Genomic DNA, 27,738 nt, shown 5'->3' with positions numbered 1-27,738 from the left:
TATTATCATTATTATTACTATTATTATTATTCATTTCTTATTTTGTTATTATATCATCATCATCATCATCGTTATTGTAGAAAAAAATATACATAAACCTGGAAGACAGGTTAAGGGCGTGACCTAGTTTTTTCTTGGTTCGTTTCACGAAAAAAAAACATGCGCAGCGTGTACACAGTACACTGACTTTTCACGACCACACAGTTGATACAGCTGGCAGCGCGCGATGTGTATCAATATAGGCCTAATCATCATATCAATCATATGACGGCGTTACGAGGTCCGAGGAAAAGAAATAAAAATATAACGGTATGTATGTTGATCTGTACGGAATACTTTGTATTTATCACTTAATCTATATATGTAACATTAGGTACCTAGGCTATAGATCTACTTTGTAGTCGTACTTGTCAGTGCAGAAAGTAGATTACTAGGTCTAGTGCTGCCAGCTGCGTCCAGCTGTGAACTGGTGTGTACAGTTTGTATGATCTGATTCTAATGTGATGATGATGGGGGCATGGTTGTGTGTCCGACGTAGGCCTATACCACTTTTGCTTTTGGCTTTAACGTGATGTATGCGTAAACTAGCAATTTTTTTATAATATGAATGCTTTATAATATTTACACAAACACACACGAGTGATCCGAATGCATACGTTCACACACAGTGTGTACTGCTGGTACGAAGGCATGCAACATGTTGGTCTAGCCTTAAGGGCTCCCTGGAAATGTTTTTTATGATATGTTATTCCAGGGAGCCTTAACCGGGTCCCATAGCAATGCAGGGAGAGGCAGAGCTACCAAGTGTCACGCCTTAGGGGTGACGTCACGCATTTCGAGGGTCTGAAAACGCTCTCACGCACGATGTGTGTGCTAGATTTCGGAAAAATGCTATACCTTATACGTGTGTTATACCCTCTCCCAGCGCGCTCGCGCGCTGATTCATGAAAATGTCACGCATTGCTGATCTTTGAACTTAGCGTCTATGCCTATGGGAGAGGTATGTAAACAAAACCTAAGATGTGTCCCAAATCACACTTTCCCGCACCCGACCAATATTGAACAGTGGCCTTGATGAATTTTATGTGACTTGTAATCGTAATTACCTCCGGAATATCATAATTGGAGGTAAAAATAACGAAATAAGAGCAAATTTCTTACCAGACCGATACAGCTTAGCTCCCTTTTCACGTGTAGCGTGTGACTTTACGATCTCTACACAATGGTGTTGACCTCTGACTGGCACTTCGTAAATGTGCTGCTGCCGTATAATGCGCTGAATAACACTCATACAGCGCATTATACGGAAGCATCACAATCACGGAAGTGCCAGTCAGAGGTCAACACCATTGTGTAGAGATCGTAAAGTCACACGCTACACGTGAAAAGGGAGCTAAGCTGTATACAGAGCGCTGCCATTTTGTTTCGCTGGACCAATAGAGATCGTGACACTGAACACGGTAGAAAAAGCAGCGAATCGATCCTAGTATGCCAGCTAGGCGCCTAGTATTACGTAGACATAATACTAGGTACACACGCGCCAACAGCGGGCGCTAAGTGTGGCGAGATTGTACACACGCTGTTGTACAGTTCGAAAAAGGAGCTGGCATGTGCGCCTAAAATCGATCGATCGCTGACATGACTGAAATGTCTTCTTCGACGTCGGTACTACTCAGCCTGTATCTGTATCTGTATCGCTCCGTCAGGAATATGTTTAGTTCTGACACATTCAGCTAACTTTAGTCTGCTTGTCTAAGTTTGAATTTGAAGTTGGTAAATCTAAACATTTGATAATTTTTTGTATAGACCCTATTTTCACTAGTATTTTGCATCAAGTTTATCGCGTCCCGTCCGTATATTTTTGAGTGGTTATCAGTGGCAAAACGGAATTTCACAGAATTCCAGATTTTTCTGAAACGGAAAAAGCCATTTTTTAAAACGGAAAATCAGTGTCCCTAGATATTATCTCAAAATTTTGACTTGATAGGTAGTTCGACTCCTCTGGGTATCTGGCTGACCACTTGAAATTATAATTTGAAGCAGTCTTTGATGGGAAAAGGGGTGATTCCCCGTCCTAAAATGAGTTGTCCATTTTGTATCGTCGATTCAACATTTCGAAGAGAAAGTAAGCATGCGCGGTAGCGGCGCAGCAAATATGAATATTCATGCTATAGTCTAGAGCGCCGTTCCCTCAAAAATGCTGAATATGCATGGCTCGAAACAACAGAGCGGCCCTACACAACCTTGTGCATATTCAGAATTTATGGGAAGGATTTTAGCATACAAAATCGAGTGCGCGATCAGACACCCTAATAATGTAAAATATGATATTGAAATCAGTATTATCACCAAGCCTTAGGCTTATCTGACACCCATAGACCTGCGCGGAGAGGCAGGTAAACAAACCCTGAAATACGTCCAAAATCACCCCTTCCCCCACAGTGGCTTTACCGTTTGCTAGAGGACTCTTCTTTCTTCTCATAAAAAGCATTTTTAAATCAGTTTTAAAAAAAAGGTATGAAATGTCAGATTTTGCTATCGGAGTGGTACTGTTACTGGTACTACTTGGTAGCGCTTTGTTTTTAGGTGTACCGGTACCTAGATTCCATGTGTTCCTGATGTCTGATGATAATTAATAAAGGCGCCATTTACATGACAAAAACGCTGACCTCTTTAATAGTCATACAAAAGTTTGATAAGCTGATAAGCTGATAAGCGGAAAAAAATTTGCAACGACTCAGCCAGCCGCTGAATAAGCGGGGGGTAAGAGCACATTTTTATTTATTCTTTTGGTATGCGGTGTGGTTTGGCGGGAAGTTTTTCATAAACCGGGAGATTCTACATAGTTGGCGAGAGAGCGGGAGGAAGGCGTGGTGGTGGGAATCTCCCGCTATGAGCTTTTGGGGCGGCGGGAGAATGAGTGTGGTGGCGTGAGACTCCCTCCAAAAGCGGGAGGGTTGACAGCCCTGAGTAACGCATACAAAGGCGCATGCTCGGAGCTCATGAATTTATCGAACTCCCTTTTTTAAAATGAATAGCAGTGTATCAGATAAATAAAATATGAAAAATAAGGCAAAATAGAGCAGTGGTCTCGTAATCCGGTGACCTGGGTTCGAAACCAAAGCGATGCGCTAGTGCCCTTTGGTAAGGCATTAATCCTCTCTACCAGGTCCATCGGAGAGGACCTAAAGCTGTCGGCCGTTTGGTTGCTTACTTACAAGCATTTATGCTTTCTTTGCAGTCAGGTAAAATAACCATAACCATAACCATATAAAATATTGTATTTAATTGATTGCTTTTGGGTCCTTAGGAAGCTTAGCTTAAAGCTTGTGTACGGTACCGGTAATCACAAATTTCTCAATATTTAGCTCTTTTTTCTCAGGATAAAAAATGTTTGATAAATTAATCTTTTTGTTATGAAATCACTGTTGTTTATCCATTTTACAGATCCAGTTTGGGCATATGCATGTAGGCAGCCTTGGTCTTAATACAAGAGGTCTGTGCGTGGACTTAAAGTTTACGGTCCAGGTCTTAATCTTGGTCCATCTTCCTCAGAGCCTTGGTCTACTCAGGGTAAGTCTTGGTATAAAATGGGTAGAGGATAGTTCCTGGGTCTCAATATTACCTCCTAAAGCTAGTGCGCATGCGCTGTATGCGTGAACCACTTTTGTACAGCCTACAACAGGAAACAGAGCTTGCCAAGAATGAGATATCTTCCAACTTTTCCTTCATTTCTTTCTTTTTCTCCTTTTTTCAATATTGTTTCATTCTTTCTCAATTTGTTTGTTTGTTAGTGTGTTTGTTTGTTTGTTTGTTTCTTCTTTTCTAGTTCTTCTTTCCTTTTCTACAATGCCATATGCGAGAAAAACTAATTGCAAGCATTTAAAAAGTCATTTCATGACGGCTTTATACTTCAGATCGTCTTCAACTCCCTCTTATGATTCCCTCCCCTTAACCCACCTCTATTCACATTCAAAACATATATTTATATTGGATTTTTTTTTATTATTGGAAGGTAATATTGAGACCCAGGAACTATCCTCTACCTATAAAATGAGCTAATGTTTATTCAAAGGCAAGGGCCATTTCACGCTGCAGAAAATGTGATTTGAAAAACCATCAGCTTTGTGAACTACCATTTACTGTACACTACCGTATTTGCCGGCGTAAAGGCCGCAGTATTTTTTGGAGAGAAAATATCAAAAAGTCTGGGTGCGGCCTTTGCGCAACAACTGAAAATTCAGCGGTTATTATTAAACAGATGCATGGAATTCGGAATGAAGGACTGTCTATAGCGAGAGTGCGAAGTTTTGGGAACACACAGACGAATGCCAGAACGATTGTAAATGAAACAGGAGTGACGTGGGTGTGTGGGGTCACGCATTATGTTGTGAACTTTTAGAAGAATGCGTTTCTCATATAACGTACTAATAGGGGGGAGGTCTTTTTGAATTACTTGGGCAATTGGGCTCGTTGGGCAATTTTCCTTGGTTTTTTTTTTTTATTGCTTTGAGAGATTCCCAAACATGCACAGTAAATTGAATGTAAGAATGCTTTGAATGAGCGACTGATAGAAGGGGACTTGAGTGCTGTTATCAACTCTGAACTCCTTTAGTTTTCTCAGAAAATACAATCTTTGGCTTGCTTTACTAGCTACAATCTGTGAGTTTTGTTTACATTCAGGATCAAATGACGACTATCGCACCAGTCAACAAACTGTTTTACTTGCTCAAAATAAACCCTAGCATCGTTCAATAGAAATGCACTAATGACAGTATCATCGGCGTATTTGATTATTCAATATTGCACAGTTGGATTCTGAAACCTTGCATTCGCTTGTATATATCAAAAACATCTCTTGGAGGAAAATAAAATTCATTTTTTCTTTTCGGCTTCTTATACACAGATATTTATGGTAGTTCTGTCATCATTCAATATTTATTATGATTATGTCTTTTAAAAGTATGAATTATGTTTTTAATTAATGGATTTTTACAAACGTGTTTTTAAATCTAAATACATGAAGAATGAATTAAGTTAATTGTGTTGCCTATTTGCATGTAAATGAATACATCAACACATATGGTCAATTAGATTCTTTACCGAACCAAAAGTGGAGAAAATTCGAACGATGGTCATTTTGACAGCAAGAAACTTTTGCTGATAACTTACTGATTTTATGCCGTGATTCTGTTGACGCTTTTTATCCCAGTGAAAAAATACACAGGGGCTCGGGGAGAATTAGCCCCCGAAATGCTCAAAAGAGCCCTCTAAATTTGCATAGAGTTCAATACAAAACAAATTAAAGAGTGTTATATTCATGCAAGCAAGTTTAAAAAGTAGCCCCCCAAATTTTTAAAGTATTTTTTTCTCTGTTTTATCCATGCAAAGTTCTTGTTTGGTAGGCTAAACGTGGTATCATTTCTATTTTCTGTGTCTGAACAGGTAGGAACGAGAAGATGAGTATCTCCAGCATGTCTAGCAGCATGGATAGGAAGAGAAAGCTGAGCTTTATCGATTCAGGAGGGTGAGTTCATATTCGTGTACCTAATCTTGATGACTCATTTGTCTTTTTTACCACAGGCAGTCACTGTTCTTGATAGCCTGTACTCTACCTCATCTCTTCCCTCTCAGAGCTCCTCATGCTCATGCTGCAATCATAATTATAAACCTTTAGCTCAGTCAGGAGTCCCATGACTTTTACAGGTCGATCTCCTGTCTGATTATCAAGATATTTATGATTGGAAAATCGAAATCAAATTTTGCGTTTGACAAACGGTTTTCATAACACTACAGTCTATTTGGGAAAATGAGTATGGTTAAGCGGTCACTCAAAGATTTTACTTTTCCAAGGCACTTTATGATATTTTGAAGCGCATTTTTTTTAGGGCCTTAACCCTACGTTAACTGGGGGGGGGTCAATTTGACCCCCCCCCTCTAGAAATTTCGTGACTACTCCGAAACCGCGGCAGATATAAAATTTTCCTTTCATGACTTTTTACTTTCGAGTCTTACGCATCTTTTAAAACAATTTTTTTGAAAATCGGACCTACGGTTACAAGGTCACGTGACCTTTTGTCTTTGCATGTCAGCCCGAAAATCGCTCATTTTCGTGATTTGTGTACAAAACATATGTAAAAGTCATTTTTCCTAAAAATAGATAAAGCATTGGTTATTCAGTCTTGTTTAAAGTTTAGATGTTTGTTTTGGGGTCAAAGTAGTTGAATTGTAGTTATAAATGAAATAAAACAACAAAAACAATAAAATACATAAGTTAAAAAAACAATGAAATACATAAGAAATTATAAAAACAAGAGATAACATAAGGAATAACCTGGCTCTTCCAATTTTTTGTATTGTATTATTATTCCAAATGGTCTAATAAATATATGTAGTGAAAAAGAATACATAAACATGAATAATCTATGATTTATGGGCAGAAATGTGAATTTGATGACCTTATTTGCATAAATTACCATAAATATGCAAATGAGTGAATTTTTCAAAAATTTGAAATTACCATAGTATTCTATACACTTCACTTGACATGCATGCAAATTTTTGCGGCGATCGGCGGTGAAACGGCCGAGATCTTAGGGGGGGGGTCAAATTGACCCCCCCCCAGTAAAAACCTGGTCTGAAATAGCCCAGTTAAAATAGGGTTAAAGATGAAGTTGAGTTCTGGTCATGCGATTGCATTGTGAAAGAAACGGTGTGGAATTGACTAAAAAGGTTGATCATCTAGCATATAAGAATTTGTGTGTATTGCAAGGTTCTAGAATCATCAAAATGATAAGAAATTTGGCCAAGTCTTGGTAAAGTTACAAACACTGTACACAGAAAGATGTATATGGGACTACACGAACACATGGCGTAAAAATCCTACCCCCCGAGTTTTACGATGTTACTGAAATATTTCGAATATAAAGGCATTTGAAGAGCCATGTTTTTCAGGGAACATGTCTTATCTGATGATCTTCCACACTTGCATGATAAGAATTATTACGCTCACAAATTATTTTTCACCTCTTCCCAGAACTCAACCTTCTCTTTAATATTACACCATATCACAGACACTGATAACACGTACATGTACATGTAGGGCCATGCATCTCAGATTTAAAATTTAACATTGTTGCTTTATGTTGAAAAATTGTTACCATTCCCCTAAAATCAAAATACATACAGCAAAATACCAGATTAAAGAAAAGAATGTGGCAAGAAAAGAAAAATCAGTAAGATTGCTCAAAATAATTGTACTGTAGGAGGCATATCCAAATATATTCAGCGTAACACAACACAATCATGAATGCCTGAATGGAAATATCAATACAGAAACTGTACATGTACGTGTAGTTATGTTATGTTCTTGTAAATTTGTGATTAAAACAAGATCATGTGATCTCTGTTCACTTGGTTTAGAAAGGATACTAAAGCCATGTCAACTTTTGAAAAACGAGAACGGATGTACAAATAAAGCATTCTGTTGGATATACATGTATATTTATCTACCAGTAGGAGGTATATTATTCATAGAACAAGTAGCTCATGATCTGAAAGAGATTTGCCCTTTTGTAAGAGATTTGCTGCCCTTTAGATAGATAAACAGAATCAAGTAAAGTGTCTTTTTCTGCTTCTCATGATTCTATATAGAGGTACATGTAACCAAACAGGGACACCATATTCAAGAATTGGGTGCCAGTTTAGAACATGTTGTACAATAACCATGCTTTATAGAATAATTAAGTATGCAACTTGTGGTCATACATGTAGGTATATGATTGCCAATGCGTGTGCTGGTTGCTATGCCCACTTTTAATGCAATTCCCAACCTGAAGATGAGGTCTGAGAAAAAAAAGAAAAAGAAAGGGGAAAAAAAATTTACAGGGAATTAATTACCCAATGAAGCTAATAGTCTTTAGCAACTCGCAAATAGAAGATACATGTACATGTAAGCCCTCTTTGCCAAAGATGATAAAATATTGTTTACCATTGTGATTGAGAATACGCTCGATCATAATATTTTACTCCAAAAACTCTTTTTATGGTATTCAGGGCCAAGTCCTCTCATATCTTAAGGATTATTTAACAAATAAAAAACAATATGTTAATTTAAACTGTCTTAATTCGGATTTGTTTTCTGTTAATTGTGGTGTTCCCCAAGGCTCCATTTTAGGCCCACTTTTATTTCTTTTATACATAAATGATTCATCCAACACATCTTCTTTATTGTCTTTTATTCTTTTTGCAGATGACACAAATATTTTTTGCTCTCATAAGGGTCATTATTCATAAGGACCGCTATTCATAATCAAAGAAGAGGGTCGGTATTCATAATATTAGAAGAGGGTCGCTATTCATAATACGAAATCGGGCTCGTTATTCATAAGGGTCCCTATTCATAATATTACAAAAGGGTCGGTATTCATAACACAGAAAGAGGGTCGCTATTCATAATACGAAATGCGGGTCGCTATTCATAATACGAAATGAGGGTCGCTATTCATAATGCAAAATGAGGGTCGCTATTCATAAGGATTATTATTCATAAGGGTCATTATTCATAATCGATGAAAAGGGTCGATATTCATAATAGGACATGAGGGTCGCTATTCATAATAGGAGAAGAGGGTCGCTATTCATAATAGGAGTCGGGGGTCGCTATTCATAATATAAAATGAGGGTTGCTATTCATAATACGAAAAGAGGGTCGCTATTCATAATAAGAAATGAGGGTCGCTATTCATAATAGGAGTAGATGGTCGCTATTCATGATACGAAATGAGGTTCGCTATTCATAATAGAAGTATAGGGTTGCTATTCATAATACGCCCCCCCCCCCCCCCCCCCCCCGCGGCTACGTTCCTGGTCGTGTAGGGGGGGGGGGCGATATATAGCCCTGAATAGTTGTCTCTTTTTAAAGTAATTATATTTTATCTGTTATCTTTGATAATTATATAGAGCCAACCCCCGCTCATGTGGTGACGAAAAAAAAAGTAAAACATAACACACATCTCCTATTATGAATAGCGACCCCCTGCTCCTATTATGAATAGCGACCCTCATTTCCTATTATGAATAGCGACCCTCTTCTCCTATTATGAATAGCGACCCTTTACTCCTATTATGAATAGCGACCCTCTTCTCCTATTATGAATAGCGACCCCCTTCTCCTATTATGAATAGCGCCCCTCATTTCCTATTATGAACAGCGACCCTCCTCTCCTATTATGAATAGCGACCCTCTTCTCCTATTATGAATAGCGACCCTCTTCTCCTTTTATAAAAAGCGACCCCCTACTCCTATTATAATAATAAATAATAATTAACCGTTCTTGTATAGCGCATAACACATAGTATTAAAACATGTCCCTAAGCACTCTAGAGAAAAAACATAACAGAATACAAAGACAAGACATACTGGGTAACGGACAAAATGGATGAATTAAATGTTAAATAAGTGCGTCTTTAAAGCAATCTTAAACTTAACAATGGAGTCAATGTTTTTTAGATGTTCCAGGAGATTGTTCCATGAAGTTGAGGCAGTGTGAGCGAAGCTGCGTTCACCATATGACCTGGTCATCACTGGTGGAATAACAAACAATTTTTTCTTATTAGAACGAAGATTTCTCGAAGGTGTGTACAATGTAATAGCTCAATCAAATAAGGAGGCGCAAAATCATAAAAACATTCATAAGCTAACAACAATATTTTGAATAAAATGCGAGAGTGAATGGGTAGCCAGTGTAAGTCTCTTAAAATAAGAGACACAGGTTCATGTTTCCTAATACGATAAATAAGACGAGCTGCTGAGTTCTGCACAACCTGCATCTTCTGCATTTGACGAGCCGAAATCCCAGAAAGGAGGCTATTACAAAAATCAAGATGACACGCCACAAAAGCGTGAATCAAGCGTTCAGTAGTGTGTTTATCTATCACATTGCGAATTTTCCCAATTTTGTGAAGTGCAAAAGATGCTGATTTGCATTTCTGTGAAACAAAATTGTCCATAGTGAAATTATCATCAAATATCGCACCCAAATTGGAAATTAATATGAAAAAATTATTATGAATAGCGACCCTCTTCTCCTATTATGAATAGCGACCCTCTTCTCCTATTATGAATAGCGACCCTCATTTCTTTTTATGAATAGCGACCCTCTTCTCCTATTATGACTAGCGACCCTCTCGTCGTATTATGAATAGCGACCCTGATTTCATATTATGAATAGCGGTCCTTATGATTAATGACCCTTCATATGAATTATGAATAGCGACCCTCATCTCCTGTTATGAATAGCGGTCCTTATGATTAACGAACCTTATTTCTTTATGAATAGTGACCCTCTTTTACCATTATGAATAGCGGACCAGGAAGTACGGGAATTTACACGTTATGAATAGCGGTCCTTATGAATAGCGGACCTTCTGAATAGTGGTCCTTATGAATAGCGAATAGACCCCGCTGGCAGAAGGGCGTTAGCTCAAATTTCAGGTAAAACATGAAGCGTTAAGCAGAAGGGCGTTAGTACTAAATCGCCTCAGACTTTTATTAAACTGACTTATTTCCACACGAAAATTGTTGCTGTGAATTCTACTATAACATTTCTATTAGTCTTGGGACGGAAAGCAGTTTAAATATAAAACAAATTTTTAAATGCGAATATTTTGAAAAGTAGTTTTCAAGTCGCTTGCACGCAAACGCCCTTCTGCAACCTGGCCGACGATACGTTGATAATCAATCATGCATTGTTTTGTGTTTTATTCATTTTAGGGAGGACATGAGCGATGAAGATTTATCAAGTGAAAGAAACACCTCAGGAGATGACAGCAAAAAGCTCTCAAAGTATGTATTTCAGATTCAGTGTAAACAAATAAATAAGGAAAATCTGTACAGTATTTATATAATATTGGACGGCTCTGAGTGTGATACAAGAATATATTGTCATAGTAGGCGGTGTCACACAGAGGCCAAAAATCCGGATTTTAGTTATCCAGATTTTAGTTATCCTCTTAATTGCTGTCTGTCATCAATTATCCCATTAAAAATCCTATAATGAAGCAAGAAAATTCTCCCTTGAAAGGATTTTTCAATGGATTTTTTAAGGGATTTTTCTGTGTGACACCACCTAATGAGAGGAATAAACAATATTTATATAGCATCACAATACAATATTATAGTATTAATGACTGCTTTGAGAGAAATAGTTGTTTTATTACGCTCAAGGGAAGGTTAGAATTGTGCTATTCCCCGAGGCTTGCCGAGGGGAATAGCCCAATTGTAACCTTCCCGAGAGCGTATGAAAACAACTATTTCTCGAATATTAAAGCAGTCATTAATACTTTTATATGCCGAAAAAAAATAGACTAAAAAATAAAAAATAAAAAATAATTTACATTTTTGTCGAAGACGGGATTCGAACTCTTGCGTACAACAAGAGGTGTATCGAAAACCAACGCTTAGACCACTCGGCTATCGCGCGCCGTTAACATGCTTGGCAGTTTTCTCCAATATATACATTAAAATGGATTGAAAACGGCTCCGCGTGAGGGATGCTTCGCAAAAGCTCCATGAAACGGACCCTTCTTTTACTTTTGCAATGCATATTGGCACGAACTTAGATCAAGATCTATCGGCAGATGTTGTTTTTTTGTTTTTGAGAGTTAATTTTCGTCTTCATGTCAACAATGCAAGATAAAATTGTCGGTAAGATCGATCGAGATTCAATTGTATTGAAATTGCCGACCAATTTTTCGCACACGTATGGTATCCTCCATCGCTCAAACCATTTTTTAACATGTAAACCTATGGGGTAACCATGGAGACTGACCTATTTTTTTAATAACCATGGTTATTAAAAATATTGAAATGTTTTAAGCATGGTTACCGGGAATTTTACAGGAACAGTTGAAGTTTATGAATGCAATTCGACCAATCAGATGGCTGGATTTCTTAAGTGAGGTATGTAAACATCTATATAATATCATTATTATCTATATCAGGCTGACTAGCGAAATAACAAAATCTGACTCAATATTCAAGCAATATTGTATCGACAGATGACAGAGCAATACAATCATAATAATAATAATAATAATGTCAATTTATAAAGCGCACATATCCATTCTAAAAGACTGCTCAAGACGCCTCGTTGAATAGAATGTTAATCTTTCAACTCATGAAAATATTCGCACTATTGAACTCATAACCATTCATTATTTGTATACTATAGTATATTTAAGTAATATTGACTGCCTTCAGGGCAACACAACATATATCGCCTTAACCGAAGGTGAGGGTGATACATGACAAGTCGTATTGCCCTGAATTAGGCAGTCATTATTACTATTATGAACCACATTAGACATCTAGAGCAAACTAGAAACGCTTACTATCTTCCTATTGATTTGTATGTAAAATACAGTAGCCTACACTGCACAGGGTTTCCTAGCATGAAAAGTTGCAAAAACAATGTCAAACCAGCACTGTTCATCCAGTGCTTGACGAAAATTTTTGATACACCTCAAACAGTGTGCCTTTGGTGTGATTATTACGTCAAAATAGAGTGCGTGCAAAGTGTGCAGGTTCTCATACGTGAAATAGAGTCGCGCAAAGTGCGCAGGTTCTTATACGTGAAATAGACGCGCAATGAAAATTACAAAATACCCGGATGTTGGCTCTACATTATTGCCCAAGCATTTCGCCATTGACTTTTCTGATTGGGCAATAATATTTGTCCATTGGTTCACTGTGTAATAATATGTACTGGCAAATTTCACACAAAAGATAATTATTATTACAAAATCCCATTGAGTTTTCTGAGCGGTCAATAATATTCTTTTCGCCAGTTATGGTCATGTGATTGCATTGTGAAAGAAACATTGTGGAATCGATCAGAAAAGGTTGATCATCTAGCATATAAGTATTGGTGTGTACTGCAAGGTTCTGGAATCATCAAAATGATAAGAAATTTGGCCCAGTCTTGATAAAGTTACAAGCACTGTACACAGAAAGATGTATATGAGACTACCCCAAACGTGCGCGACACATGCGTTATTTCTATCAGGTCCAAATAGATATAATAATTTACCAAATATATTAATTAGTAGCGGTTTCTTTGCAAAATTTGTATGATCACGTATTAGTCCAAACATATTCTTTCATTGATTAGTGCAGTCTCTATAACTGTGACCAGAAAAATATGCAGTTCATATTTGTTTAATATGTATACATGTACATCATTCCAAGTGTCGATTCTTAGAGATATTTTAAAGATACTACATGTATGTCCCTTTTGCAGCCAACATCAAATTCTGTAGAACTTTGCAGGAATTATGAATATGTCATGTACAGTATGTCCTATCTGTGAAATTTAAACGTTAGCAGTGTGCTGATATTCAAATTATGCAAGGAAACCCTTTTACTTGCTAGACTTCACTGTCAGACACTATTGAGTGACTGACTGGCTTTAATTTTTCTTCTTTATTGGTAATAGCATACATAAAATGAGCTGTAAAGGGTACATGAGCATTTGTCTATTCTTGTAATGGCTACAATTAATCTGATTGAATCTTTGTGCCGCATAAAACGTACGACCATTCAGTACAATGGTCTGAAAATCGAGACTATTACTTACTGGCTCTATAGCTCTTAAGTCGATTCGAAAAACTAATAGTCGTTATTTTCCCACTTAAAGACATTTTCAAGCCCCCCTTTTTTAGGGAAATTCTAAATTAGTGTTATCTTTCAAATGCCGTTGGAATTTAACCTTTTCATTTTTTGGGCCTGAAAATGGGACATACATGTAGTACCTTTAACAAAATATCCCTGTTCAAGTGGATTTATTTTGGGAGTCAAAGGAAATTTACCTGTATAACAGCCTGTATCTATTTTTAATATGTGCAAGTCAGTAGCAAATTTCATGTCTGCGGTTTAGACTACCTGTAATCACAAGCCTAGAATCTTTATATTCGATTTGATTTGATGTTTATTTATTCCATATACTCTGATTCAAATGATTTTATTTCTCATGCAAAAAATAATACAAGAATAATTATATCACAAAAAATATGCAATTAAACGACAAATATAATGGAAAAAGCATGAGAAAAGAGTAACTAACTTAAAGCAGAGCTTGTTGAAGTTTTAGTTCCTCAGATGCTGTTTTACAATAGAACATGAACAAAGTATGCCTAACAATCAATAAATAGGCAAATATGTAGCTAAGAAATTCTAATTTTTTTAATTTTTTTTTTTTTTTTTTTTTTGGGGGGGGGGGGGATAAAAAAAACGAGATACATCAACATATTTACATTTACTTTCTTACAGCTTTAAATGGACAATGACAGGGGTCGGCTTAAGTATAGGCTTGAAGTGACGTCCTTTAAAATAATAATAATAATAAAGATAGATTTATTGAGCACATAATAAACCAAAGTTTCTCTATGCACTTTACAAAGTAAAAAAACGAGCAAGTACAAGTATATTTAAATAGTTACAAATTAAGAACGAAATATAAAGACCCTAAACTAAAGACATGTAGCTAAAAGAATTCATTGCAAGCAAAGTTAATACAGATGACAAATCAAATGGAGTAACATACTCAATGATAATACATAGATTAAATATAATGTCAAAAATTACAAATGAAACAGGCACATGTAAGTTTTAAGAAGGGTTTTGAAAGTCTGAATGTTTATACATGCAGTATATAAAATAATATACATGTACAGTAGTATAATATCTAATATCACAAAGATATTAATGATGTACAGTGTACACTGCATGCAGGAGATGCAATGATAGTAAGCATTATGATGTACATGTATCAGCGGGGGGGGGGGGGGGGGGGGGGGGGGGGGATTGTAATAGTGCATGCAGGGTATTTAAATTCTGCAGTGAGCTGTTGATGAACTCACACAGAGACTGTGCTGTCTGAAATATAGGAGATTTAAGCTTGTATTCACCAGTCAACAGGATGGTACAGGACAAGAGAGCCTGAAAATATCTCAAGCAATAGGCCATAAGAACAAGCATCATCTTTTTTTAACAACCCATAAAAAACGTTGGTGTTTGCTTATTCTGTTTTTGTTATTATTATTATGATGTGCATGTATCAGTCAGGGGAAGGTTGCTTCTCGTCTGCTACCTTAATCATCTCGCAGGGTATTTCAATTCTGCATTAAGCTGTTGATGAACTCACACAGAAACTGTGCTGTCTGAAATATAGGAGATTTAAGCTTGATTTATCGGCTTGTATTCACCAGTCAACAGGGTTTTTTTTCTTCTCTTTACCTCTTCAGAGGGACTTTATTGTTCCATTTCAAAATACATATATTTACAAAACAAGTAAAAGGAAACATATGAATTATATACAAGATCAACATAATTTCTTAAAATGATAATTTTTAACATTTCTAATACTTTCTTAAATTCTTCATTATCGAAGTATCTTATACTTTCTTTGTATTTCAAATAACATTTTAATGATGAAATAAAATTATTTATTAATCTCTTTGGATTGGTTGGTACTTCCCCAAAGTTCCGCTTTACGTAGTCTTTGTATACATGTATTTACCAGTTGAGCATAATTTATCAAAAAATTAAGTATGAAAGTAAAATTTATGTTATCTATTTTATATCCAATCAATAACATTTTTATATAAATTTCGATGTCTATTTTAAAGATGAAATATATCATTCTTGAGATAATTTTCCAAAAAACTCTTAAAAGTAAAGTCCAGTTATGGTCATGCAATTGCATTGTGAAAGAAACGTGGAATCAATCAGAAAAGGTTGATCATCTAGCATATAAGTATTGGTGTGTACTGCAAGGTTCTGGAATCATCAAAATGGTAAGAAATATGGCCCAGTCTATGTAAAGTTACAAGCACTGTACACAGAAAGATGTATATGGGACTATACGCACACGTGCGTGGCACGTGCGTTTATCTCTCACAGACCATGTAGATAAACTAATTTACCAATTATGTCAATTAGTAGGCGGTTTCCCGGCAAAAATGTTATCATCATGTATTAGTCAAAACATATTCTTTCACATGATTGGTAAAAAGAGCTTCCATTTCATTTTTTGAAATTGGGGCGTTTCCAATACTTGTCTTTACCTTTAATTAGTCAACAGGATGATACAGGTCAAGGGAGCCTGAAAATACCTCAAGCAATATGCCCATAGGAACAAGCATCATCTTTTTTTTTTTTACTGCTGTTTAAACTTCAGAACAACCCATAAAAATCGTCTTTTTCTGTTTTTGTTATTATTATTATGATGTATTAGTCAGGGGAAGGTTGCTATGCTACCTTAATCATCTCGCAGGGTATTTAAATTCTGCATTAAGCTGTTGATGAATATTTCACACAGAAACTTTGCTGTGTGAAGTATAAGAGTTTTAAGCTAGGTTCATCAGCCTGTATAAATTTATTGCTGAATAGCATGAAACAGTAATACATGAAGTCTTCAAATACATCAAACAATGTAATAGCAGAGCTGCCAACCATTCCTTTTTTTGCCGGAATTACTCCGTTTTTTCCTCCAAATTACGGTACTACACTGTACTTTTTTTCTTCATAAAATGTTTTTTTAATTTTTTTCAAAATGTTTGTGGAATGTTTGTTTTTTTTAATATTTTTTTTTTTTTTTACATACTGCACGTCAAACAACTGCCCTAAATTGTTGATTTGATCACAAATTCAATAGAAAACTAAATTTAAAACATACTTGAAGAGAAAAATATTCTCAAAAAGAATGAAATGCCGATAATACAAAAAAAATACCTGCTTGTATGGAAAAAAAAAAGCATGAGGAGTGGACATTTCTGCGTTGGAAGCGTGTCGCGCATGGATGTAAGTTTCGTTTTAATGAATTCCTTTTTTTTTGCCATCATGGTTCCTTTTTTTTGGTCACACAAGGTTGGCAGCTCTGTAATAGGCACAATCCAAACGCCATTTGGAAAAATCCTTGTTTTGTTTTTGTGACAGTCATTTACACTGTTTGAAAAAGCCCATAAACAAAACTGTTGGTGTTTGCTCATTCTGTTTTTTTTTTTTTTTTTTTTGGGGGGGGGGGGGGTGAGTAATGAGCATGCAAGACTTGTCCGTTTTGCATGGAAGGGACTACAAATGGAATCATTCACTTACATGTACATGTATGTTTTGAGAGCAGGCATTCGCACTGGAAAAAAATTGGTGAAATTGATGCCGGCGATAACAAAAATACCACACACCAGAATCCATAGGTTGGTTTTTTTTATTTGTGTTTTTCGTCAAGTTTACATGTACATGTACATGTAAGTTCATCTTATATGTGGATTTATTTATGGTGTCTTTAAATTAAAACCAGTTTGCAAAATTGTTGTATAGATGGCAGATTGAATCGATTTTCCTTTAAAAGACACATGTAGACAACACATGAGTTCAACAGTACACAAGGATTCCTGTAATTGTTTGACTGATTGAATGGTTTAATAATCATGGCAGCCTGTATGATGAGTATTTATGAAAACCATATGTCTGCCAATCAAGACCTCTGCAATAATTGGCTTAAGTCTGCTAGGGAGCTGTCTGAAACTTAGGATAAAAAGCTTCAACTGAACACCAAAGTTGGCAAAGTAGTTTATCTACAGTGTAAGCCCGACATGAGTAAAATGCTCATATTTCTGATATACCGGTACATGTAATTATTGATTTGAATATAGGCCCAGGGTATTCAAGTTCAAGTTCAAGTTCAATTTTATTTGATTCCAATAAAAGCATATACACATATAAACCAATACAGTACAGATGCAAATCGTTATACATGGAATCAAGGGTACCATAAAAGACCAAGGTGGTCTGGTCGAGATAGTCCCCTCATGTCACCGGGCATTGTGGCTCAGTGGTTAGAGGGCCCGCCTCATGAACGGGAGGTCGTGGGTTCGAACCCGGCCGAGTCATACCAAAGACTTATAACAATGGGACTTTCTGCCTTCTAGCTAGGCGCTCAGCATATTAGATTGGAGAAGGGTAGTAATAACATATTATGTTACGCAGGGCCCGCTTGAAGAGCAGTTTCATAACTGAAGTGGCTACCCTGGCCCCTGGGTAAATATAACATTATTATTATTATTATGATAAAAAGTTGAAAGTGCTCGAAGGCAAGAGGAGAGTACAATATATTAAAACATTTAGTTACATGAATATGCAAAAACCAAACAATAACTACAAAAAACAAAAACAATTCAAAGATTAAACACATACAATGATATACAAAAGAGAAAGACAAGACAACTCTAAACAAGGTACCGGTATTAAAGATAAAGGTGAGTTCTGGTCATCCAGCAAAGTACTGCAAAGTTCTGGAGTCATCAAAATCATAATAAATTTGGCCCAGTCTTGGTAAAGTAACAAGCACTGTACACAGAAAGATGTATACAGGACTACACAAATGCTGTCAGAGTTACTAACCTTGCTTTCCTAATCTTTCTATGCTCATTACTCAGCCAGTATACATTTTCTACCAAAATTGTTTGGCAAATGACATTTATTTTTAATCTTGAACATTCAATGTAAGTTTCGTTTGATTCTGTGAGAATTCATTTTCTTTCTTTTACCAGAACTTTAATGTTGGAGCAATAGGAGTTTCATGGTGTAACAGACAGGACACAATACAAGAATACATTACCAAAGATTATTTAAACATATTTGTGGCTTACACCCAGTAAATAAGATTGAATGATCGATCTGTATTGAAAAACAAGTAGATGCAGGTTCAAGCCCCGCTGGTTCCAAAATTTTTTCTGACTTGTTTTTCAATACAGATCGATCAATCAATCTTATTTACTGGGTGTAAGCCACAAATATGTTTAAATAATTGAAATTTCTCCCAGGAAGCATTACATCTATAAAATTATCAAACATGTTTTGTTGTTTTTTGTGATTGAATTAACAGGCAGAATCATAGCGAGATTGAGAAGAGACGACGAGAGAAGATGAATACCTACATACAGGAACTGAGTGCTATGGTACCTACATGTAGTTCAATGTCATCCAAGCTTGATAAACTTACTATACTACGAATGGCTGTACAACATATGAAAACGTTGAGAGGTAAGGAGCACTTGTATTTTTTGAATTTTTTTCCTTCTGTTTATATTGTTATTTCTGAAAAATTAACAGAGTAAAATACAATACAATAAAGTCATTTCTATAGCGCTCTTACAAACTAACTGTTGTTTCACAGCGCTTTACATAAAAGTTATCAAAGAATCTATTGTTGATCATGGTCAAAGAGGAGAGTTTTGAGACATTTTCGGAAGACATCCAGCAAAGGTGCTAATCGAATAAAACGTGGAAGCTCATTCCAGAGTCGAGGAGCACATGCATGGAAAGCATTGTCGCCAGCTTTGGTGTACATATGTATGTTCGAGGAACGTGTAGCAGGATGCTGTCAGTAAAAGCAACAATAAAATATATAATATCATCTTAAAACTACAAAACACGCACCCGCTCATGAGGAGCACTTGCATTTGAACTTTATGCACTGAAACTAGCTGTATCACTGAAGATAGAGATTGAAAAAATTATGATATACAGTGATACCTGTCTATGGCAGACCTTCCAACCCGTACGATTTAGTCGTATTTTGTACGATTTTTAGAAGCATCTAGGACAGTATGATTTTCAAAAAAACATTTAAAAAATATTAAAAAAATAGTATATAGTGTGTGTGTGCCATTTTCAATGGTAAAATGCCAATCCTGTCCTGTAAAGTATCCTACAAACATCTCACATAGGAAATTTGGGGATGTTCATTGGTTCATCGAACACACCAGTCAAGACGAAATCATGCATATATTCAACCAATGATTCTTAAAAAAAATTCTTCCTGTATGTAGGAACTGTCCGAGGCATTGATCCGCGTAACAGTCCATGTTTATTTTTAAGAATACAACTTTTGTCCGTAAAATACAACTTTTGGGATTAAAGAATACAGTTTTTGAACTCCAGAGGTTGGCAGGTCTGCTATAGAGACCACTCAAGGGAGACAAGAAAAAGCGTATTCATAAACAGGTTGTTTTTACATGTATGTACAGGTTGCTTAAATTATTACATGTTTCAATAAGAAAACATTTCTAAGAAAACATAAAAATGTGGCCTTTATAGGTCGGTGGTCTTTCTAAATAGGTGGTCACTGAAGCAGGTTTGACAATATAATTAAAATGTTAATTAATTTCTTTTGTTCAGGGGCTTCAAGTTCTCGTAAAGAAGCAAACTACAAGCCATCTTTCTTGTCAGAAGATGACCTTAATCCTCTTATTCTGGAGGTAAGTCAAATGATTTATTTTAACTCGGTAGGCTATTTCCCTTACATAATCAAATTTGATGCATCCAAGTTTTTTGAAGTACCTCCCTACGAATCATTTCTTTCACCTGTTACAAATAATAGTATTCAATAGAATGTGAAGGGTACGTGTACATTACATGTTGTTAGGTAGGGCAAATCATAATTGAAGGGTTTGGCTGACCTAACAACAACTGCATTAGGCACGGCTTCATCATCTCGAGATTGGCAAATAGCCTGCTATTTCTGATTTGGGAAATATCCCGAAGTTACGAATCAAGTCCTCATCAGCTCGAGATTCGACCTCGAAACTTGAAACTCGACCTTGAGAAATTAGCTCGAGATATTTTGCTCAGAGTCCGCGCATTGTGCGAGTCTTCGGTCTGGTGAAGACGCACAGGACAAATAGTTGAATTTTTGCCAAAAAGTGGGATATTTTGCAAACTATCCCAAGATATCTTGGGATGACAATCCCGACCAAATATCCCGCTAATTGCAACTTCGGGCTGATGAAGACGCAAAGTAGCTGGATAGTTTGGATATTTGGCAATCTCGAGCTAGTGAAGACAGCCTACTGGTTCCAAGATTTTTCTGACTTGTTTTCAATAATACGATTGAGCTTATTCTAGCCATTGATGATGGTTTAGACTAGAGTTTCTGATTTCTTAGGCAAGTGTTTTCAAAAGCTAAGCTTTTCTGATTGAACAATGTACTGTATTTATGTTTGGATTCACAGATAAGGCTCATCTTATAGTGAGTGAGTTCGTTAACATGCATGTTGACCTAATTTACAATGTACATACACTTAAAGTTAAATATATTACTCATTGCGGATATAGTAGATTTTATTGAATAAGTCATATGACTATTCAGATCTTCAATCAAATTATTTGATCGAGATGTACAGTGAAAAAAGGTATGATTTAACAGCCCCTCCCGCCCCCAAAAGATCTACATGTACCTCTGACATTATCGGTGGTTTAGGCTAAATTTTAAAAAAAACATGTTTAGCGTCCTGTTTTTTCGAAAAATAGGAAGGAGGAGGCCCTTTTTTTTTTTTTTTTTCTTTCAAATTGGCCGCTCAAAATGGCCGCTCGGTACATTTTTCCAGACAATCAGGCTATTTTTCAAGATGACCGTCAGTAATTTTTTTGTTTTTTGTTTGTAACAGAAATAGATAATTTTAGCAGTATGTTTTTCATGTTGTAATTCATTTTTAAATAAAAAAAATAAAAAATAAAAAAAAAATAAAAAAAAAATAATTAAAAAAAAAAATATAAAAAAATAGGAGGCGGCCCCCAAAAAGGAAGCGGGCAGGGACCCTAAACATGTATATTTTTTTTACTTGGCCTTAAGATAAGAAGATATGCGTTTCCAATGCTATTGTAACTTGACAATTCATCAACATTTCCATGCATAGATTTGATGTAGATGATAGTGACATAATGTGCTTGGTTGTGTGTATCCATTGCCTGCAGGCTGCTGAGGGATTTCTCTTTGTCGTAAGCTGTGACCGTGGGCGGGTGCTTTACGTTTCTGAGTCCGTACTCAACGTCCTCAATATAACATGGGTGAGTAGTAAGCAATATCAAAGATACAGGTTACTGATAGGCGGCAGAGAGATGGAGAGATTGGAAAGAGAGGTGGAGAAGGGGTGTGCGTGGGAGGAAGAGAGATGGAAAGAGGGTGCGTGGGAGGAAGAGAGATGGAGAGAGGGTGCGTGGGAGGAAGAGAGATGGAGAGATTGGAAAGAGAGGTGGAGAAGGGGTGTGCGTGGGAGGAAGAGAGATGGAGAGATTGGAAAGAGAGGTGGAGAAGGGGTGTGCGTGGGAGGAAGAGAGATGGAGAGAGGGTGCGTGGGAGGAAGAGAGATGGAGAGATTGGAAAGAGAGGTGGAGAAGGGGTTGTGCGTGGTAGGAAGAGAGATGGAGAGAGGGTGCGTGGGAGGAAGAGAGATGGAGAGATTGGAAAGAGAGGTGGAGAAGGGGTGTGCGTGGGAGGAAGAGAGATGGAGAGATTGGAAAGAGAGGTGGAGAGGGGTTGTGCGTGGGAGGAAGAGAGATGGAGAGAGGGTGCGTGGGAGGAAGAGAGATGGAGAGATTGGAAAGAGAGGTGGAGAAGGGGTGTGCGTGGGAGGAAGAGAGATGGAGAGAGGGTGCGTGGGAGGAAGAGAGATGGAGAGATTGGAAAGAGAGGTGGAGAAGGGGTGTGCGTGGGAGGAAGAGAGATGGAGAGAGGGTATGTGGGAGGAAGAGAGATGGAGAGATTGGAAAGAGAGGTGGAGAAGGGGTTGTGCGTGGGAGGAAGAGAGATAGAGAGACGGTGCGTGGGAGGAAGAGAGATGGAGAGAGGGTGCGTGGGAGGAAGAGAGATGGAGAAAGGGTGTGTGGGAGGAAGAGAGATGGAGAGAGGGTGCTTAGGAGTAAGAGAGATGGAGAGATTGGAAAGAGAGGTGGAGAAGGGGTGTGCGTGGGAGAAAGAGAGATGGAGAGATTGGAAAGAGAGGTGGAGAAGGGGTGTGCGTGGGAGGAAGAGAGATGGAGAGAGGGTATGTGGGAGGAAGAGAGATGGAGAGAGGGTGCTTAGGAGTAAGAGAGATTGAGAGATTGGAAAGAGAGGTGGAGAAGGGGTGTGCGTGGGAGGAAGAGAGATGGAGAGAGGGTGCTTAGGAGTAAGAGAGATGGAGAGATTGGAAAGAGAGGTGAGAGGGGTGTGCGTGGGAGGAAGAGAGATGGAAAGAGGGTGCGTGGGAGGAAGAGAGATGGAGAGATTGGAAAGAGAGGTGGAGAAGGGGTGTGCGTGGGAGGAAGAGAGATGGAGAGAGGGTGCGTGGGAGGAAGAGAGACGGAGAGATTGAAAACAATGGAAAGAGAGGTGGAGGGAGGGTGTGTATGGGAGAGAGATAGTTGGAGGCAGTGAGAGAGAGAGAGAGAGCGAGAGCAAGAAGGAGAGGGAGAGCTTGAAAGGGAGAGAGAGTGATAGAAAGAGAGATGGAGTGATTGGAAACAATGTAAAGAGAGGTGGAGAGAGAGTTGGAGGCAGTGAGAGAGAGAGAGAGAGAGAGAGAGAGAAAGAGGAAGACAAAGAAGAAGGAAGAAGGGAGGGATAGAGTGAGAGAGCAAGAACGGGATTGGAATGGAGAGAGGACAGAGAATGGGAGGAAGAGGGACAAAGAGAGGAAGAAGGAAGAAGGAGGAAAGAGAGAGATAGAGAAAAAGAGAGAGAGAGAAAAAAAAATAAAGATGCAGGAAGGGAGGGAGGGAGGGGGAGAGAAGGGATAGGGCAATGATAATGAGCACTGGAATGTTTATAGCTTTTCAGTGGAGAGAGATAATAATACTCACATTAATAATGCGCCTCATACTTTGTTCCTAGGCGCAGCACATATAATAATAAAATAATAATACATGACATTTATTAGGCGCTCAATATGGGTTTCTCTAAGGGTACCATTGTCTGACTAAAATTATTAATCAAAACTTATAATAGACACAAATCATAAATCTGTTTTTTATTCAATAAATCATACACACATACAGTATATGTTTAGATATAATAATAAAAATAACGATGAGATATGTGGGGGTAATGCTCATTTAATTGGAAAGGCAGAGCAAGAGAAAAGGAGATACATTCTAAAGAGAGAGAGAGAGAGAGAGAGAGAGAGAGAGGGACAGAGGGAGACTAGGAGAGAAAAGGAAAGGGTGAAGGCGAGATGCAGATAAAGAGATCAGACACTGAGAGGTCATCTTGAAATCAGACACATGATGCGAGGGTGCTTGAATAAATGTTGAATGTGTTATCTGTCGGGACACAGAACGGTGTAAGCTCTTTGGTAATTATAGATGAACAGTCTATGAGTAATGTGCCCTATGGCTCATAAAAGATGAAATATTCTCATATATGATAAAAAATAATTGTATTTAATTCATTTCCATTTAATTAATATTTCTGAAATGTCAATTACCTCACATATATTATCTCATTGAACCGTGTATTCTGTACAAATATATGTTGTATGTACAGTATGTATTAATAATAATAATGATATTTAATTTTTATATAGCGCTTAATATTTCATGCCCTGCTTTGGCAGATCATTTGTCCTGGGCCACATTTGATTTATTGTGATATATCTCTGTGTAACTATGATCTATTTGTACCACCGTCAAGTTAGACTATGAAATGAATGCTGATGATAGTGTGCATATATATATACATGTATATTAGATAGCTTAGACAGGTACCGAAATGTGATTGGTCCAGAGCTCATCACGTGATATTAATTGCGAGGATCCAAATTGTTATATTTTCCTGGTTGGTTATATTTTACCAGCCGGTGAAATGAATATATTTCTAATCAATGTATTTCGCCCTCTTGAGGACTGTATGTCACCAATGACACACATTACACCATTACTGAGGGTCATTTTTTTTTCAATACTTTTTTTTCATGAATTTTTTCTTTCCCCTTGAAATTATTTTTCCACATTTTTTTTTCACCAATTTTTTTTATTTTTATGAGAATTTTCTTTTTTGCTCTTCTTTTCCTTTTTTGATTGTCCCTGAATAAAAATATTTCGGGCAAAAAAAAATAAAAATGGACCCCCCCCCCCCCCCAATAACATTCTTTTGGATCTGAAGGGAGTTATATTTTCCCTCAGCGCTGCGCGCTTTGGGAAAATATAACCACTTGGGAAATATAACTCCCTTCAGCAGTCCAAATAATGTTATATTACACCCCTGCCAGTCAATAACTGTATAATATTGAAAAGTGTATGATGGATACATATAGTCAGTTTGGAGCCAGAAAGGAATACATGTATGTCCCATTTGCAGGCCCAAAAAATGAAAAGGTTAAATTCCAACGGCATTTGAAAGATAACGCTAATTTAGAACTTCCCTACAAAGAAGGGGGCTTGAAAATGTCTTTAAGTGGGAAAATATTGAGTTGTCGAATCGACTTAAGAGCTATAGAGCCAGTAAGTAATAGTCTGATTTTCAGACCATTGTTACTAATGGTCGTACGTTTAATGCTGCACAAAGATTCAATCAGTTTAATTTTGGCCATTACAAGTTGGTTATTGATGTAGACAAATGCTCATGTACCATTTACAGGTCATTTTATGAATGTTATTACCAAATAAGATAAAAAAAAGCCAGTCAGTCACTCAATAGTGTCTGACAGTGAAGTCTAGCAAGTAAACAGGTTTCCTTGCATAATTTGAATATTAGGACACTGCTAACGTTTAAATTTCACAGATAGAACATACATGACATATTCATAATTCCTGCAATGTTCTACAGAATTTGATGTTGGCTGCAAAAGGGACATAGTACATGTATCTTTAACACAGAATTAACGCCCTTCCGGCTCAGAACAAACAATTTACCTTTGTGTTACCGTATCTCATGCACAAGAAACTAAAACTTGATTTTAATCTTTATACCGTAGGAACGTTTGATTGGTCAGAGTCTCTTCGATATCCTTCATCCTAAAGACATCCCAAAGGTCAAAGAGCAACTCTCATCATCTGACCTTTCACCTCGAGAACGCTTCATTGATACCAAGAGTAAGTGTTTTTAAACATTTTTTTTTCCTCTTTGATAAAATCATCTTTATTCAATATTGCTTTCGACTTTACAAAACATATATGAATATACATACATAATATAACCAATAGAATCAACAACAAGAATATAGCTGATTATACAAGATAAATATTTTTTTAAAGCAACTCAATGTTTTTCCACCTATTATCAAATGATACAAATTTGTTATTATTAACATAAATGTATTGTTCAAGAGAACGATAATCCCGTAACATGCAATTAAAAGAATTTAGTGAGAGTATGCTATTTTTGCATTTGTTGGAAAATATACAGTATTTGGCATATAAAATAATAAAATTAAAATTAAATTGTTTTCAAACATGCTGCACATGTCTCGAGTCTTAATAACACACAGACAGTGAGTTCACATAGCACCTTTGCTGCATGCAGCTGCTTTTTGTCATCCCTGTTTCCATTTATTTACTTGTTCCTTTCAAGACGGTCATTCCACATTTTGTGGTTTAATACTGTTGTTTCAGAGCCTTAAAAATGAAACCAAATGCACGAGTAGAAAGGGCCAAGTTTCTGCACATACTGCATCCATTTTTGTTGAATGTCCATATTGGGTTTGATGCAATTAATTTTAAAAAGGAAAGTCAGCTTCAAAATACAATAGCAATACATTGAGAGGTTCAAAGGTTTTCTATCAAAACTGATAATTTTTCAACTTTTCGACAAGGATCTTACCAATATATATTGTTTTGAGAGACATTTTATTTCATTAGATTAATGTAGCATTTAATGACAAAATCATGATAGCCAGTTTGAAGAACAACATGTGGTGATCAATTAAATCTTTAAAGGCATCGTTTAACAATGTTAAATCTGAGATGCACGGCCCTACGTGTTATCAGTGTCTCTTATATGGTGTAATATCGAAGCCCTAAACAAATCTCGCTTCAAAATGATCAAGAAGTACCTCAAAAAAGTAAAAATCTTTGAGTGACCGGTTTTACCATACTCGTTTCCCAATAGACTGTAGTGTTATGAAAACCGTTTGGCAAACGGTTTTCAAAATTTGTAATTCCAATCATAAATATCTTGATAATCAGACAGGCAATCGGCTTGTAAAAGTCATGGGGTTCCTGACTGACTTAAAGGTTTATAATTATCATTGCAGCATGAGCTAAATCCAGGATTTGTTTCAGAATCTGAGACAAAGTCACCGGATCCCTTTAAAAAAGTTCTGTCCTGAGAAGGTTACCAAAGACGTTTCCTTCATCATATGTGAACAAGCCATAACTGGTCTCTCGTTGTCATGTGTTACAGCCGGTATGTTGGTGAAATCTGAGATGACGATGTCTCCTCCTCAGCTGTCCTCCGGAGCACGTCGTTCATTCTTCTGCAGGATGAGGATATATAGCCCCGAGCATGCGGTCAAGACGGAGGATGGTCAGCAGTGGAAACGACTCAAGCAACCAGCAGGTATAATGTACTGCTACCCCCAGGGGGGTGTTTCACAAAGATCCTAAGTTGAACTTATCTCTAAGTTGGACTTGAAAATTATGGAAAGCCGTTGGCATCTTTGAAAATATTTTGTAAAATTTATTTTGAAAGGCATAAAATGTTGATTCAAATCTTTCATATTTTCTATCATCAAGGAGATTTCATGTTCTGGTTGTGTAATTTATAAAAAGTCTAAAATACTTGAATTTCTGCTTTTGAATATATGTCATTTTAAGGCTCCAATGGCTGTCCATAATTTTTAAGTCCAACTTAGTGTTAAGTTCTACTTACGATCTTTGTGAAACCCCCAGTTCTTATATAGTGCTTTTCAGGACCAAAGGCC

At 36.9% G+C, this 27,738-nt stretch overlaps 1 protein-coding gene across 2 annotated transcripts in view; it reads left to right on the top strand.

The window, feature by feature from the left end:
* Window positions 1-244: 244 nt before the first annotated feature.
* LOC587156 (protein cycle) overlaps window positions 245-27,738 on the top strand; it is a 36,652-nt gene continuing 9,158 nt past the window's right edge. For both annotated transcript variants that reach the window (XR_004064732.1, XM_030989308.1), the window contains exons 1-9: window positions 245-309; window positions 3,448-3,573; window positions 5,446-5,527; window positions 10,775-10,846; window positions 18,945-19,102; window positions 20,240-20,319; window positions 21,815-21,907; window positions 25,792-25,909; window positions 27,219-27,374. Coding sequence is in view for 1 of the 2 variants with exons in the window: in XM_030989308.1 (XP_030845168.1) it covers window positions 5,460-5,527; window positions 10,775-10,846; window positions 18,945-19,102; window positions 20,240-20,319; window positions 21,815-21,907; window positions 25,792-25,909; window positions 27,219-27,374 (745 nt within the window). In the remaining variant the exon portion in view is untranslated. The remainder of the gene's footprint in view (window positions 310-3,447; window positions 3,574-5,445; window positions 5,528-10,774; window positions 10,847-18,944; window positions 19,103-20,239; window positions 20,320-21,814; window positions 21,908-25,791; window positions 25,910-27,218; window positions 27,375-27,738) is intronic.

This window comes from Strongylocentrotus purpuratus, unplaced genomic scaffold (genome assembly GCF_000002235.5).
Source record: "Strongylocentrotus purpuratus isolate Spur 01 unplaced genomic scaffold, Spur_5.0 spur5_scaffold_18, whole genome shotgun sequence".
In the NCBI taxonomy this organism is placed as follows: domain Eukaryota; kingdom Metazoa; phylum Echinodermata; class Echinoidea; order Camarodonta; family Strongylocentrotidae; genus Strongylocentrotus; species Strongylocentrotus purpuratus.
Note: the sequence above shows the minus strand (reverse complement) of the source record. Positions and strands in the feature narration are given on the sequence as shown.